At 36.3% G+C, this 15,377-nt stretch overlaps 1 protein-coding gene across 1 annotated transcript in view; it reads right to left on the bottom strand.

Moving 5' to 3' along the window:
- The window catches only part of COL25A1 (collagen type XXV alpha 1 chain), a 527,569-nt gene that overhangs the window by 59,850 nt on the left and 452,342 nt on the right, over positions 1-15,377 (bottom strand). Inside the window, exons 20-24 of the mRNA XM_069593542.1 lie at positions 13,152-13,220; positions 10,484-10,528; positions 9,446-9,523; positions 2,781-2,804; positions 2,105-2,149 (exon numbers count right to left, since the gene is read on the bottom strand). Of these exons, the coding sequence (XP_069449643.1) occupies positions 2,105-2,149; positions 2,781-2,804; positions 9,446-9,523; positions 10,484-10,528; positions 13,152-13,220 (261 nt within the window). The remainder of the gene's footprint in view (positions 1-2,104; positions 2,150-2,780; positions 2,805-9,445; positions 9,524-10,483; positions 10,529-13,151; positions 13,221-15,377) is intronic.

The following is a 15,377-nucleotide window of genomic DNA, read 5'->3' as shown; positions in this document are numbered from 1 at the left end:
TTTGTTGCCTCCAGAGTGTTTCTGATCTCATTTATTGTGTTATTCATTATATTTTGACTCTTTTTTATTTCTTCTAGGTCCTTGTTAAACCTTTCTTGCATCTTCTCAATCCTTGTCTCTAGGCTATTTATCTGTGTTTCCATTTTGATTTCAAGATTTTGGATCATTTTCACTATCAATATTCGGAATTCCTTCTCCGGTAGATTCCCTACTTCTTCCTCTTTTGTTTGATTTGGTGGGCGACTCTCCTGTTCCTTTACCTGCTGAGTATTCCTCTGTCTCTTCATCTTGGTTATATTGCTGCGTTTGGGGTGGCCTTTTTATATTCTGATAATTTGTGGAGTTCTCTTTATTATGGAGCTTCCTCACTTTGGGTGGGGTTCTATCAGTGGCTTGTCAAGGTTTCCTGGTTAGGGAGGCTTGTGTTGGAGTTTTGGTGGGTGGAGCTGGGTTTCTTCTCTCTGGAGTGCAGTGGAGTGACCCGTAATGGGTTATGAGACATCAAAGGTTTTGGGATAATTTTGAGCTGCCTGTATATTGAGGCTCAGGGGAGTGTTCCTGTGTTGCTGGAGAATTTGCGTGGTATGTCTTGTTTTGGAACTTGTTGGCCCTTGGGTGGAGCTTGGTTTCAGTGTAGGTATGAAGGCTTTTGATGATCAAAGAAGAGATAGACTTTTAATTTAATGACAGAAACCACTCTGTATGTCATGATCATCACCATCCCTTTAAGGAACCTCTAGATGCACATACTATTTAAGTTCTATTTCTTGAAAAAATGTTTCTTGTCTCTAAAATAACTGAAACAGCCTATGTTACAAAAATTATAAACTATGCTATCAATATTTTAAATAAATTAAATGTAATTAATTACATGTAATTAAATTAATTACATGTAATTAAATCTGAAAATTTATTTGTGTAAATTTAGTGAATTATATTAAATGTTCAAATCTAGAAAAAAAAAAAAAAAAGAATAGGGATCCAGGCCAACTTGTTTACCAGGAATATAGGCTGTATATTATTGGAGCATTTTTTTGTGTTATATCTCTTAGGGACCAGAATGTGGTGGAGAAATAAAAAGTAAAAAATCCCCAAACTGACATTAATGTTATACATGAAATCTGTTTGAAATTAGAGTCTATGTTTTAAATATATCTCACATAGCCAAGGATCTTTGCAATATTTTACCCTGTATTCCTTTTTCTAATAGAAAAATAATTGTTTCTATGTGCTAGCTTTCTGCTTTTAAGTATCTTGAAAGAGAAAAGTACAAAAACTGATCTGTGCATTTGCGTGTGTGTGATAGATTTTGCAAATAAACTGCCTTAAGAGGCATAAATAAAAGATGGATTTTGACACCACTTGAATCACCTACAAAGAACCCAATGACAAAAGTCATATTTCAACATATGTAGTTCAGTCCTGAAAAGACAGAGTTGCTGGCCGTGTGTTAACTGATTGAGCATGGTTGAAAAAGTTTTATTTAGTTTGGAGAGAAAAGTTAATGCTACCAACAATTTTTGATATAATCAAGTAATTTTGTTCCTTCTGTTTATAGTTGGTATGTTTTATTAGATGAAGTTTAAATGGCAGAACAATTGAATATATATACAGTATGTGTTGTAAACACGACTGCGAATTGTTTCCAAAATTATCATTTGTGAATGTGTCATGCTGAAGCTTTTCTTGTTCTTTTTATTACAAAAGAATTGAAGATAAGGATCTTTTTTAATGTCAGAGTAAATCTTCCTTTAACCCTTCTCTATTTAAACAGTTGCCTTTTTTCCATATACCACATTAGGTGTTTCTTTACACTTACCATTTCTGTAAAACTTATTTCTCCTTTGCTTAATACTCTGTTTTTCTGAGTGTTCTCCCTCTAATGCCATTTCTATTACTTTCACTTCTTTCCTAAATTTTTATTTTTTTCTGATTCCTCTTCCTTCAGTCCAGAACTCAATTTCTATTTTCAGCTCTCTGAAGCAATATTGCTGATCTCAGCTCTTCCAGTATTTCATAAGACTGATTTTTAAAGACACATATATTTAATATGGATTCTCTGTACCATATGTAATAAATGGAAACAAATAAAACAAAGAATAACCTTTGGCCCTTGTAGTCCTTGAGGTCCAGGTGGTCCAGGGGGACCCTAAATCCAGAAAAGACAAAGTTTTAAAAGATAGCAACTATCTGTATTAAAATGTTTGCTTTAAATAATAAGCACACTATACACTTCCCTAATTTCTATCATAATCAGATATCCTCCAGTATTGATTTGCAAAGAGGAAACATTTCACTGGTTACATAATTATAAAAACTATCTATGTATATGCAAAAAAAAAAAAACAAACCCCACCATATTTGGGTTAAAATAATGCTCTCAAGTTGATTTGTAAGACAATGTAAAATCATTGCTGCCCTGTTTCACATTCATCTTTCAGGGCTGAATTAACTTCCTAATATTTCCTCTGTTTCTAGAAACACTTCTCCCACCCGCCACAAACGCTTTCATTTCCCAAACACTAAAGAACAAAGCTGTATTATTGAGATAAGACCAAAGACTTTTAAGAAAAATAGCACTAAATTTTTTCTTGACTTTTCTTTTTTAACTAAGCAGACAAAGTGATTCAACTGGGGCAAATGCTGTAAAAGGTTATTGACATAAGAAAATATATTAACTATCAGATAAAAACAATGGCTACATTAGTACCATTATGACCAGCATGCATCAACACTGAATACAACGTCACAAAGCACAGAAATCATGCAATAGGAGTTACCGTGACTGTTAAGGTGGTAATCCTCTGTTGAGAAAATGTATTGATAAAGACAGTTACCTAATTGTGTGCCAAAGTACAGTAACACATTTCTGAAATAATCAACTTCTGGATTATGTTTTGGTAAGAACGGACAAGAAACTGAGAACATATCATCCTATTTTTGAACAAATACCATAGATTGTTAAGATTCTCTTTACAAATTATTTCTAGAATTTTATTTAAAACCCTATGGATAAAGGAGAAAGAAAATGTCGAAATTTGAATTCACTTGACTTAAATTATGAAGTAAAATAGTATGCACCTGTGGTTTGTCCGCATAACTGTGAGCTAAGAAACTCTGCTACTCACAAGAGCTCTATTCCTAGAGCACCTTGATTAGAGAAAATGAAATACCTAACTGTATAAGTTATGATTTTGTCTTTTAAGTTTGTATCTTGTTTGTTGTATTATAATTAGCTTAAGTGTGTGTTTGTGTGTTTGTGACATGACTAAGATAGGAACTGACATGGGATTCACCTTGTTTAATCTTAAAGTAAAGGGCTTAAATACTGTATCAAAATATATCCTCTCGAAGTGTGAATCTCTAAGACAGCCAATCCCTAATCCATGAAATGTTTTTGTATTAAGATTTTCTAGTCCAAGTGTTACACAAAAACTTCTGTAAGGCACTTTTTTCTTTTCTTTTCTGCACTAATTTTCTTTTTTGCTGATTTAAAAAAGCTTTTTTTCTTTTATTTTTTTTTATTTATTTTTTTTAACTACAAATTTATTTATTTATTTATTTTTTAATTTTAAAATCTTTAATTCTTACATGCGTTCCCAAACATGAACCCCCCTCCCACCTCCCTCCCCATAACATCTCTGTGGGTCATCCCCATTAAAAAAGCTTTTTTTCTTAAAAATTATTTATTTTTGACTGAGCTTGGTCTTCATTGCAGTGCACAGGCTTTCTCTCGTTGCAGCAATCAGGGGCTACTCGCAAGTTGTGGCTTCTCGTTGCGGTAGTATCTCTTGTTGTGGAGCACGGACAGTGCTCGGGCTTACTGCCCCCCTGAAGGTCTGTGCCACTTTATGGGATTTTAGAGGGGAGAACATTTTCTATTGGGAGTTCTGGTCCTAGAGAAAAACACTGTCCAGCTACAGGTGAACTTGTGAATATCAGTTTAACTCCATCCCTTTGTCTTCCACTACTCCATCAGTTCAGTTCAGTTCAGTTCAGTCGCTCAGTCGTGTCTGACTCTTTAGGACCCCATGGACTGCAGCACACCAGGCCTCCCTGTCCATCACCAAGCACTATTCCATTCCATTATCTAACTCAAGATGCTGTTTTTATTGTATTGTAAAAAGTAATTTTAACATTATCCATCTATCTCAGTTCAGACACTTGAGTTTTTAGTGATATAGTGTCATCATTTCTTAGAAACAATGTACTTATGCACACGTAGAGATGGTGCAAGTTTGTATTCTACAGTAAAATCAGTCATAGTCATTACAGCTTCAGAGAGAACAGGGTAGGAAAAAACAACCCAGTGCTTCTAAGGTAAAAGGCAAAATGGCCACAAACTGGGGGCAAGGTTATAAAAAAATCAAGGTCCAGATTTTTATACCATCATATATATATGTAACATAAGATACTACTTATTTTATACTTAAAGGATTCACCTAGACCAAGAGTTGAATTTATGGTTATGAGAAAGCTACATCTCAGCTCCTGTATAAAGATGAGTCATTTTTAAAAGGCTATTAGAAAATTACTGAGCAGAAATAATTTCCTTGCCATAGCCTTCCAACTAAAAATTCTTTTTTTGACTAGAAAGCAAATCCAGAAAAACTGAGAAAAGGGAGTAGTTTAAAATGTGAACTCTCAGAAGTTTTCCAATCTGTGCCATACATGCTTCATTTTCTACCTAAATGCAAAAGTTTTTTAGTTTGTCTTTTTTTTTAATTTAAGGATAACAGCATATTTTATAATGAATTGCATAAATAAAAGAATATTATTATTGGAAACTGAATTATTGAACAGATGGGGCTTAAACGACTTTATTAAATAACTGTATTTGTGAGACCTAAAAATTATACAGGGTAGTTTCCACCCAGTTAGCAGAAGAACAAATGACGGAAAACTAAGGTAACTTCTCAAAAACATAATGTTTACTGCCATCCAGAAGAACCAGTGTGTAGACACTCAGGGACTTCAAAAATACGTTGGCTCACTTTGGATTTCTTGTGTGTGGTTCCTCTAAGTTAACATGACATAAACTTAGCAGGGTTCTCTGCTGAACTTCAGTAAAGATTTGAAAACCAGAATTTTGGATAGTGATGGAGAAAGCCATGTCATTCTCTACTGAGCTGCAATGTGAAATGGAAGGCATGAGATAGAAAAGCTGTAAATTGGTTGAAGGCTAGCAAGATGCCAGGTGATTTATTCTCCGAGATGCTAATGTGAATCTCTTTAGGATGAGAGGTTATTTTCTTTCATGTCTTATAATGAAGCAAGCTTAAAATCACCTCTGATTTACCCTAGAGAACAGGTTTAGTTTATATGATGTTGAGAAATTTTAAAAGCTTGAGTTACAGCTTTTAAGAGCTTTTAAATGAAAGGTTTTGCTGCTAATTGTGGAAACATAATCACCTTAAAAAAATAAATGACTTATGACAAATGGCCATGTAAATACAGGCATATTTTGGAGATATTGTGGGTGAGGGTTTCACACCACTGAAATAAAGTGAATATTCCAATAAAGCAAGTCATACAAATTTTTGACTTCCCAGTGTAAGTAAAGTTATGTTTAAACTATAATGTGGCCTATTAAGTGTGCAATAGCATTATGTCTAAAGAACAATGTACATACCCTGATTGAAAAATACTTTATAGCTCAGGATATATTGTACAATAGCCAATATTTTAAAATAACCATAACCTTTAAAAATGACAAATCAGTGTATTGTTCACCTGTAACATATATAACATTGTACATTAATTATAATTCAATAAAAATACTTTAACACTAAAAAATGCTAACTATCATCTGAACTTTTAGAGAGTCGTAATCTTTTTGCAACCGTAACATCAAAGATCACAGATCACAGGGAATTCCCTGCTGGTCCAGTGGGCTGGGGTTTGATCCTTGGTCAGGGAACTAAGATCCTGCAAGCCATGTGGCAGGGCCAGGAAAAAAAATCACAGATCACCATAACAAATATAATCAAAATCAACAAATTTGCAATATTGTAAGAATTACCAAAATGTGGCAGAAAAACATGTAGTGAGTAAATGCTGTTGGAAAAATTGAGCCAATAGACTTGCTGGGCACAGGGTTGCCATAAATTTCAATTTGTAAAAAAAAAAAAAAAAAAAAAAGGCAGTATCTTCATAGTGCAATAAAGTGAAGCACAATAAAAGGAGGTATGCCTGTAACAATTTTCTATAGAGGCAACAGTAAAATTTTATATTTATAGGGTGATATTTCATAACTATAATTGCTCTTATTTATCTAATTACTCTAGATTTTTTTTTTTTGCTGGCCTTTCTTTTAGAGGAGGCAATAGTGACACAGAATTTGCAAAACTGTGACTATCCATCACTGGTTAGAGAACTAGAAGAACAAGTGTCTATTACTTCCTCTCAATCTAATGGCTATTTAGTTTATTTATTAAGTACTCAATCTGCTAGAGTACTATATTGGGAAAACAAAGAAATATTTTTGAAGTGAAAAAATAATGATAAGCTTACAAGCACAATGCTTACTTGCCTAAACAACTCCATAAGAATAATAAATCTTAAGGTTGAGACCAACCTAGACAGCATATTAAAAAGCAGAGACATTATTTTGCCAACAAAGGTCCATATAGTCAAAGCTACGGTTTTTCTAGTAGTTATGTATGGATGAGAAAGTTGGACCATAAAGAAGGCTGAGTGACGAAGAATTGATACTTTTTGAACTGCGGTGTTGGAGAAGACTCTTGAGAGTCCTTTGCACTGCAAGGAGATCAAACCAGTTAAAACTAAATGAAATCAGTCCTGAAAATTCATTAGATGGACTGATGCTGAAGCTGAAGCTCCAATACTTTGCCACTTGATGTGAAGAACTGACTCATTGGAAAAGATCCTGATGCTGGGAAAGATTGAAAGCAAGAGGAGAATGGGGCGACAGAGGATGAGAGGGTTGGAAGGCATCACCAACTTGAGGACCACGAGTTTGAGAAAGCTCCAAGAATTGGTGATGGACAGGAAAGCATGGTGTGCTGCAGTCCATGGGGTCACAAAGAGTCGGACATGACTGAGAGACTGAACTGACTGACTGAAGATTGAGATATAAACATGAACTAGTTGGTTGTGATGGATAGTGACTGGTTTACAGTCATATAGAACTGAAGGTGAAAAAAGAAAGTGAGTGCACATCTCTTCTTTCATATCAAGATGTAGGTGTCAGATTTTTTTTTTTTAAGTACAGTGTATTCAGGCTCATCAACAAAGAATATTCGGCTCATAAAAAAAAAACTCTAAGCATAATATTAGATTTTATGGGTCTTAGAAAACATCCATTTAGAAACATTCTCATTTTACAGATCAGATCAATGAAATATAGACATTTTGTGATTTCCCCAAAGGGACACACCTAGTTAATAACAGAGGGGAAATCAAAGCAGATTTTGGTTTTAGACTAAGGGTAGTTTGCTTCATGCCAAGCTCTGTTCATGTAAAGGCTTTAAAACTCTTCCACAATTTTTCCATAAAATGGCCATGGCCAAAAACATTGGAGCATATCTTGGAAGATAAGAGAATGTATACCTCTTAAAGGTAGTTAAAAGAATCACGGTACCACTGGAAGCAGTTCAAGGGAAATTGACAATATTGTTCAGAAAGTTGAAAACGTGTCCCTACATTTTCTAAGTAAGAGCTCTGACAACATAGTAGGTAACCAAAACTTCCTGTTCTTTTCTTTCTTTATACATGCAGACAGCAACTTCTGGGGCACAGGGGGCCCTTTAGAAAGCATGTTCTAGAATTTGACAGGAGCCCAGAGTCTACTGCTTGCGTCTAACCCACTTGTGCTGAGGAACACTCAGGCAAGCTGCTGACTGAACACACTGCCCAAGGGATGTTTCTCCAAGCAGGGAGCATGCTTTTCTTTGTGCTTTACCAGAAGAAGAAAAAGAATGAAACATAGGCTAAGCTGAAGATAGACTCTGTAAAAACTATGTAATAAATGCTTTATTAGTTAAAAATGACAGTTGTAACAAAGGATCCATAGAGGTGTAGTAGATCTACCAGAATTTGGTAATGCTAGTGAAATCAGGCACGACTGAGCGACTTCACCTTCACTTTTCACTTTCCTGCATTGGAGAAGGAAATGGCAACCCACTCCAGTGTTCTTGCCTGGAGAATCCCAGGGACAGAGGAGCCTAGTGGGCTGCCGTCTATGGGGTCGCACAGAGTCGGACACGACTGGAGCGACTTAGCAGCAGCAGCAGCAGTGAAATCATATAGACGGAAAAAAAATCAAGCAAGTTCAAAATGGAAAAATATTTAAAACAACTAATTTGACTTTCGAGCAGAGAAATGGATTGTGCCTATGAACTAAGTGTAATCACTAATTCAACCAATAACTTTATTTAATATTTGCATTCCCAGACCTGGGTTGGACACATTGTGGGAGTCAAAATAACCATACAACAAGTTTTCTGTCAACAAGTAATTTAAAGTTTGGTAAGAGGCAAGACTAAAGTAAATCAGAGGATTTGGAAGAATAATTAAATGTTAAACTACTGGGTCCTGACTGCTAATATTTAAAAGGATTCAGAGGAGGAACTCGTCTGGGTGGCAGCAGCGAACTATTGAGGAGGATTTAGAGATGAATGAAAGGAAAATGATGAACCAGGAAAAAAAGGAGTGATTTTTATAGATATGGTAACTATGTTGTGGAGAAATAAAAAGTTCCATATAGAAAAGACATGGTTATAGGGTCTTAAACATCAGATGGAGATGCTTAGACTTGATAGAGTAGGCAAGGGGGTCACTGAGGGTCCTGAACAGATTGGGATCATCAAAACAGTCATAATTTAGGAAAATCAGAAGAGTAATCCTCTTGACTACCCTCTATGTGTTTTTATTTGATGAAAGAAAAAGAACTGAACAGTAGCAATATTAAGAAGCAACTATAGAGGACTCGTGTGCCAGGCACGTTTCCAAGTATTTAGCCATGTAGTTCTTACAACAACACTATTTATGTTTTGAGGCAGATGCTATTATTGTCCTCATTTCACAGAGAACTAAATAACTTGCTCTAGCTCATGCACTTAGTAAGCAAGAGATCTGAACCCAGGCAGCTCCAACTCCAGAGCCACAGGGCTCTTAATGGTTTTGCTAAGTTTACTTTTCAAGAAAGAAGACGAAGATTGGCAAAACCAATATAAGTTAAACCAGATAAAGCTAAATATATCTGGAGGCAGAAGGAAAATAAAAGGAAGGATTGAAAAACACTAGGAAATAAAGAGGGTACACTGGGCCAGGGAGAAGGAGCTGAGTTCAAGAGATGAGGGAGAAGGTGTGTTTTGAGAGGTAGAGCCCTCTGAGAGCAGAGGCGGGTGGAAGGTGATATTTGCACACACTCGAGGTCTCAGCGGTGTCCCTGTCTGTGTCAGGATGGGGAGCAGTCACTTGCCTGCAAGGCTTCGTGGAGGTTGCCATTGTAGTCTATGATCTCGGTGGCTCCTGGATCTCCCTTTTGACCAGGTGGACCCTATGAAAAAAATAAACCAAGGGAACATTAGGCTAGGATGGAGAAGGGACTATGGCAGAAACAGAAATAGCAACACGCACGCTCTCTATGATCATCAATTCTTGACTGAGGCCCAAATACATGTTAAAATAAATAAACCATGTTCAGAGTTTGTCCTTATTTCAAAGCAGGCAAACTGCTTCCAACTTCCTGCCTGTGGTATGTTAAAGATATTGTCAGATAAAAAAGAAAAAAGATTCAATATCAAAAACTGCTCTCTGAAAATTATTATATGTAGGCTAATCTGATTTGACTGACAAAATCTTGCTGGCTTTATTTATATTTATTAAAGCAACCCCTGACATCTTTCTCCTCATCCACACCACAAAGACTCCTTCCTCATTCTTTAAGAAGATAGAACATTATACTATAGGAAATGCTTGCTTTTCCAACAGGAATAGAACTCCATTAAAACTGAATCAAACAGGGGATAAATATGTATGCATATATATATTTGAATATATATATGGAGGGAATGAATATTTTTAAGATGTCTACCCTATTCAGTAGCTCTGCCACTGAATTTCCATTAGGTATGTCCTAATTCTCTGTGTTTAAAAAAGGTTCTGAAAATTTGGCCTATTTGGACTATTTCTTTATAACTGAGTTAATTGAAAAGTGGAAAGTTCTACTGTTAGACGGCTGTGGGTTTGCGACTGCTCATTTAGCAGAGGGAAAGCAGACAGAGTTCTTCACTTCTTCTTGCGGAGCTTAATGTGTCCAAATTTACAGACTCTGTGCTCCCAGCGACTATACTAAAAAATAGGAAGAAAAGGAGCGGTAGCAGGGATAATCACGGTGGTCTACCTTCTGTGCTATTACTGGGTGTGATTAATCCAAGTGCCTCGAGAAAAGCCACATAGACACATTCTTCAAATCTAGGCTTGTTGGAGGCCAAAGCTGTAGACGAGACACACTCACCCTTGGTCCCAGGGCTCCAGAGTCCCCCTTGTCTCCACGATCGCCCTTTCCCCGGCGAAAAGAGAAAAAGAACCTAGTTAGTTAGTAGTGAGGCCAACAGTCCCCAAATATCTCAAATCCAAGGATCTGATATCCAAGTATTTAATCCAAGGATTTAAATCCAAGTATTTACTATCATTCAGTGGTACCTTTAATATGAACTTTTGAAATGTAAAATAGCAACTTGAAATACAATAACCCTTGACATGGCAAACGCTTCTTTAAGATGCCCCTTGAAGTGAGTGAAATTTCCCCCTTCAGATGACAGAGTATCTTGAAACAACAATACATACAGAAACTTGTTTACTAGGGATCTTAAAAGGCAAAGCAAGTGGCTTCTATGACACCCAAAGTTAAGCTTTTATCTCTCAGATTGAGCCATGTTCTTGCCTTTATATGAAGAGATTTGGTGCAAGGGAGGAAAGAGTCAACCAATTAACAGGCTGTCTGTTCTCTAAGAAAAAAAAGTGTAGATAATCAGGACAAGGAAGGAAGAGAGATCAACGGGGAGCTCAGTGTTGGGAGACTTAGGAGGGAAAGGTCCCCAGCTGGGTTTCCCTCTGATGATAAGGATCTAAGGAAAACTTTTCTACTTAGGAAGTGCTGAAGAGGACAGCAGCCTGTTAGACCAGGGTGGCCAGGTTGAAGGTCAAGAGCTGGGCAAACCTGGCTCTCTCTCTTTTTTCCAGGGTAATAAAAAAAAGTCTTTTAAATGTCCACTTATAGTGTTATTGCCACCTCACCCCCCCTCCCTGAACAGACGTTAGGAATCACCTAAGCCTCAAACTCCAAAATATATCACTAAGAATACTTCAGAAAGTCTCGGAAATCTCAACAGAAAATTTGGAGGAGAGATTTGAACCTGTGTAGAACTGACAGTTCTTTCAAATAGCCTAAAATTTATAGAGCCCTTTTCCTAAACAGAATTCAAAGCATTTTTCTGTATCTTTCTACATATCCTTATAAACTGGATAAGGACCAGTGAAGATAAGCAGTAAAAAGGATTATGATTTTTCCTATCCACAATATGCTAGTAACATGGACCATAATAATTAAATTTGCTTGAATGGAGAATTACTAATATCTGTTTTCTGTTTTCCCCATTTCCCATGCTATTCATTAATAGAATCTCAAATAACATGATTCTGCTAATAGTATACAGATTACTGCAGGTTCTATAAGAACATGATAAAGGAGAGAATTTCCATTGGTGGTGAAATTTTAATGCAATGGAGGGAGTCAACTGACTTAAAAGTAAACTATAGTTGAACATTTATCACAAAGACAGCCAGGAAATAAAAAATAATATTATGTTGCACATAATGTAAACTAAGTAAGTACTTAATTTTTTCCAAATAAGCTACATTTATGAAACAGGAAGTACTTTTCTCTTAAAGAATGGTCTGAAGCACAAGAATACAAAAACAAGATGAAACAAACCAAGATACCATCATAAGGGTGAAATTACTGCAATACCAGTATGTGAAAGAGTCTAATCCGAAACGTGACTTTCCTGTGGGAAAGGCAAGAAGCACAGCTCTTGATGGCCTCATGTTATGTTAAAACGGTTACCCGGGTACTGACCTTTGACCCTTTTGGGCCTCTAGTTCCTGATTCACCTTGCTTCCCCTATTATAGAAGAATATAAAGATGGAAAAGAGAATAATAGAGGGAGATAACAATAGAAAAAAGAAATTAGCAGTGACTCGGAATAATGGAGAAAAATGGAAACACTTTATTTTAACTGCTTTGATATATGGCTCTATATAATGTGAACTGTTACAACACTGAACATAAGCATTATCGCCACATCATTAGTTCACTCCCTGGTCTCTCCACCAACCTTCATGTCATAATAATTCTAAAGACTGACCACCCATTGTCGGATGGGAAGAGTGCTGTAGATAATTCTCAGTAGTCTCAAAAGTGTTTGCTTATAAATTTCCTTTTCATCAAAGAGGAAGTCATTTCCCATGTCTCTAGGATGGATTATTAAAATAAAGTGTTACCATATCAGTTTGTAGGAAGTTAGAGGAATAGAGGGAACAGTCAAATAAATCCTTAGTTCTCATATTTTCAAGGTGTTACACACCGTCAAGTTACCATGGAAACTAATGGTCTGGATCCACATTTTCCTCAGTAAGTTTTCGCTTGCTTGTTTATTTTTGTTATCTATCTATCTATCTATCTATCTATATATATATATATATTTAAATGCAGGGATTTTTTTTTTTGTTTTTGGCTATGCTGTTCAGCTTGTGGGATCTTAGTTCCCTGACTAGGGGTCGAACCTGTGTCCTCTGCAGTGAATGTGCAGAATACTAACCACTGGACTCACTAGGTTTTAATATGCTTTGAGTGGTAATGTGTTAATGTGACAGTTCCTCCCCATTGACATTTGGATGTGTTATTAAATTTGTTGACTGAATAGAATGGAGTAAACTGGAAAAGTTGAATTGTAAAACCCCTTTTAGAAAATAACAAACTGGTATGCATTTCAATGAATTATTTGTGATTTGGGGCTGTTTTAATACCCCTTGAATAATTTTATTTTAGTTGCATGTTCTAAAAGTAAGTGGTATACACTTCCAAACTGAGAATGTTGTTTTCCAGTGTGAGAATAACTGACCTTTTGTCCTGGGGCTCCGGGCTCCCCTCGATCCCCTCGTCCAGGAGGCCCTGCCTCCCCACGATCGCCCTGTCACAAATCACAAAATAAGTGAATGGTGACCCATCTTCCCCCTAACCGGTCCCTGTAGATTAATGAGTGAAGTGAATAAAATCAAAGAAAGTAGAAGTTCAGTTCAGTTCAGTTCAGTCGCTCAGTCATGTGCGGCTTTTTGTGACCCCATGAACACAGCACACTTCCCCCTAACCAGTCCCTGTAGATTAATGAGTGAAGTGAATAAAATCAAAGAAAGTAGAAAATGACTATTTATTTACTGCATACTCAGCATTGTATTAACCTCAACATGGATTATCTCATTTAATAATCAAAACAACTATACAGTGTTTGCATTTTCATCCCCATTTTTACAGACGAGGAAATGGTTTGGTAAATGCCTGTTAGACACCTAAGTTGGTAAATAGAAAGACCTTTAAAGCGAATTGATAAGGGCCATCATTAAGCCTCACCACAGGCACTAACATAGTCTTTACTCCGCAGTGACTTTTTAAGATCTGCTAGGAAGAAGCATGGCAAATGACTAAGCACCAGGTTTTGTAATTTGACATTCTCTACTTTAATCCTGGCCCTGTTACTTACCAGGTCTGTGTTTTGGGGAAAATTAGTTAAGTTCTAAAAGCCTCAGTTTCCTCTATAAAATGGAGAAAATTATAGTACTGGTTTCATAACTTAAAAAGTCCTCATCACAGTACAAGACATGTAGGTATTACAGTTTTTGCTATATTTATAGATCTGGGAATGATGATTGTGGCCACTGCCCTCAGGGGGCCAGTGCTCTAGTAAGAGAAGATCCACATGAACAAAATAGCTTAGAGTGAAGGAATAATGTAAAGTCTAACGTGAGAGAAGAGGAAACTCCACAGGGTTTTCAACCGTCTGGACTGACTTCTTTTTGCTGAGACCTGGGTCAAGTCCTGAAGGATGGGTAGGGTGTATTTTACAATTATTATTGCTTATGACTGTGCTTTTGATAAGTGCACACAACACTTTACATGCATTATCCTATTGAGTTCTCAAGACAAATGAGAAAGGTGTCCGTATCCATAGTCTACAGATGAGGAAACTGAAGCTCAGAAAGGCTAAGTAATTTTCCCAAAGCCTTTATCGTGGGAGAGCTGTAATTTAGAATGGATTGTACTCAATCTTCAATTTTTGCATAGATGTTTTGGTATGTAAATATTTTGCACATCTCTGGTCATTTTCTCATGATAAATTCCTAGTGGGGAAATGTCTGTGTCAAAAATAAAAACATTTTAAAATCTTGCCAAATCACCCTCTAGGAAGATGGTTCTGTTTTTCCCTGAACACAGAATTGAGAGTGTTCAGCTTCCTGTGTGATGAGTAGAATTTCAATAATCAAACAAGTTTTGACTTCTGGTGATGGCATGTTTATGGATGAAGGAGGCACTTTCCTCCATAAAGGATGGATTCATCTTGGAAAGGAAAAGAAAGTAGGGTTGGATTTGCTATGGGTGATGGAGAGCTTTGAATCCCAAGATCTTTGTATCATGCCCACTTTGGGAGGACTCTGTGGTTTTGCAGGGGAGGTGGGATAGATTAGGGCCAGGATTATGGAAGACTCAGTAAATTCCTCAGTATGAATCACAAGGGAGTAGGAGAATGGAGAGGCTGAACTTGACTGGAGGCAGGAGATGGAAAAGATGCTCCAGAAGGGATTTTCCAGGGATTAGAAACTGAAGTGCTTCTACTGGTATATGGAATTTACATATATAAATGTTTGGTTATTTGCTTAATATTTTACAGATGAATTCTAAAATGGTAACTATAATCTTATTTTAGGGAAAAGCAAAAATCTTAGAAAATCATTTCTCTATAGTATATATATATCATAGGTGTGAAGTCTATATATGTTTACCTAAGAATCACTTATTAACATCATGCCCCTAATTAATTGCTTATTATTCTCTGGAATTATATTTTTTTCTTTCCTTCCATCCCTTTCTCACACATATTGCAGTGTAAGCTTCAGTAGAAACTATTTTTGTTGCATTTAATCTCCATTCTAAATAGTAGAAAAATGTCTGGCAAAAAATGTGTTGAATTAATGAATAAACAATGTTATTCAAAGTTTTCTAAATTATTCATGATAAAGTCCTATTTCTTTAGACTGATGTAGATTTCTTGCAGGCACTGATACAGATGCTGAGA

Source organism: Ovis canadensis, chromosome 6 (genome assembly GCF_042477335.2).
Source record: "Ovis canadensis isolate MfBH-ARS-UI-01 breed Bighorn chromosome 6, ARS-UI_OviCan_v2, whole genome shotgun sequence".
NCBI classification, from domain to species: Eukaryota; Metazoa; Chordata; class Mammalia; order Artiodactyla; family Bovidae; genus Ovis; species Ovis canadensis.
This window is presented reverse-complemented; position numbering and strand designations above follow the sequence as displayed.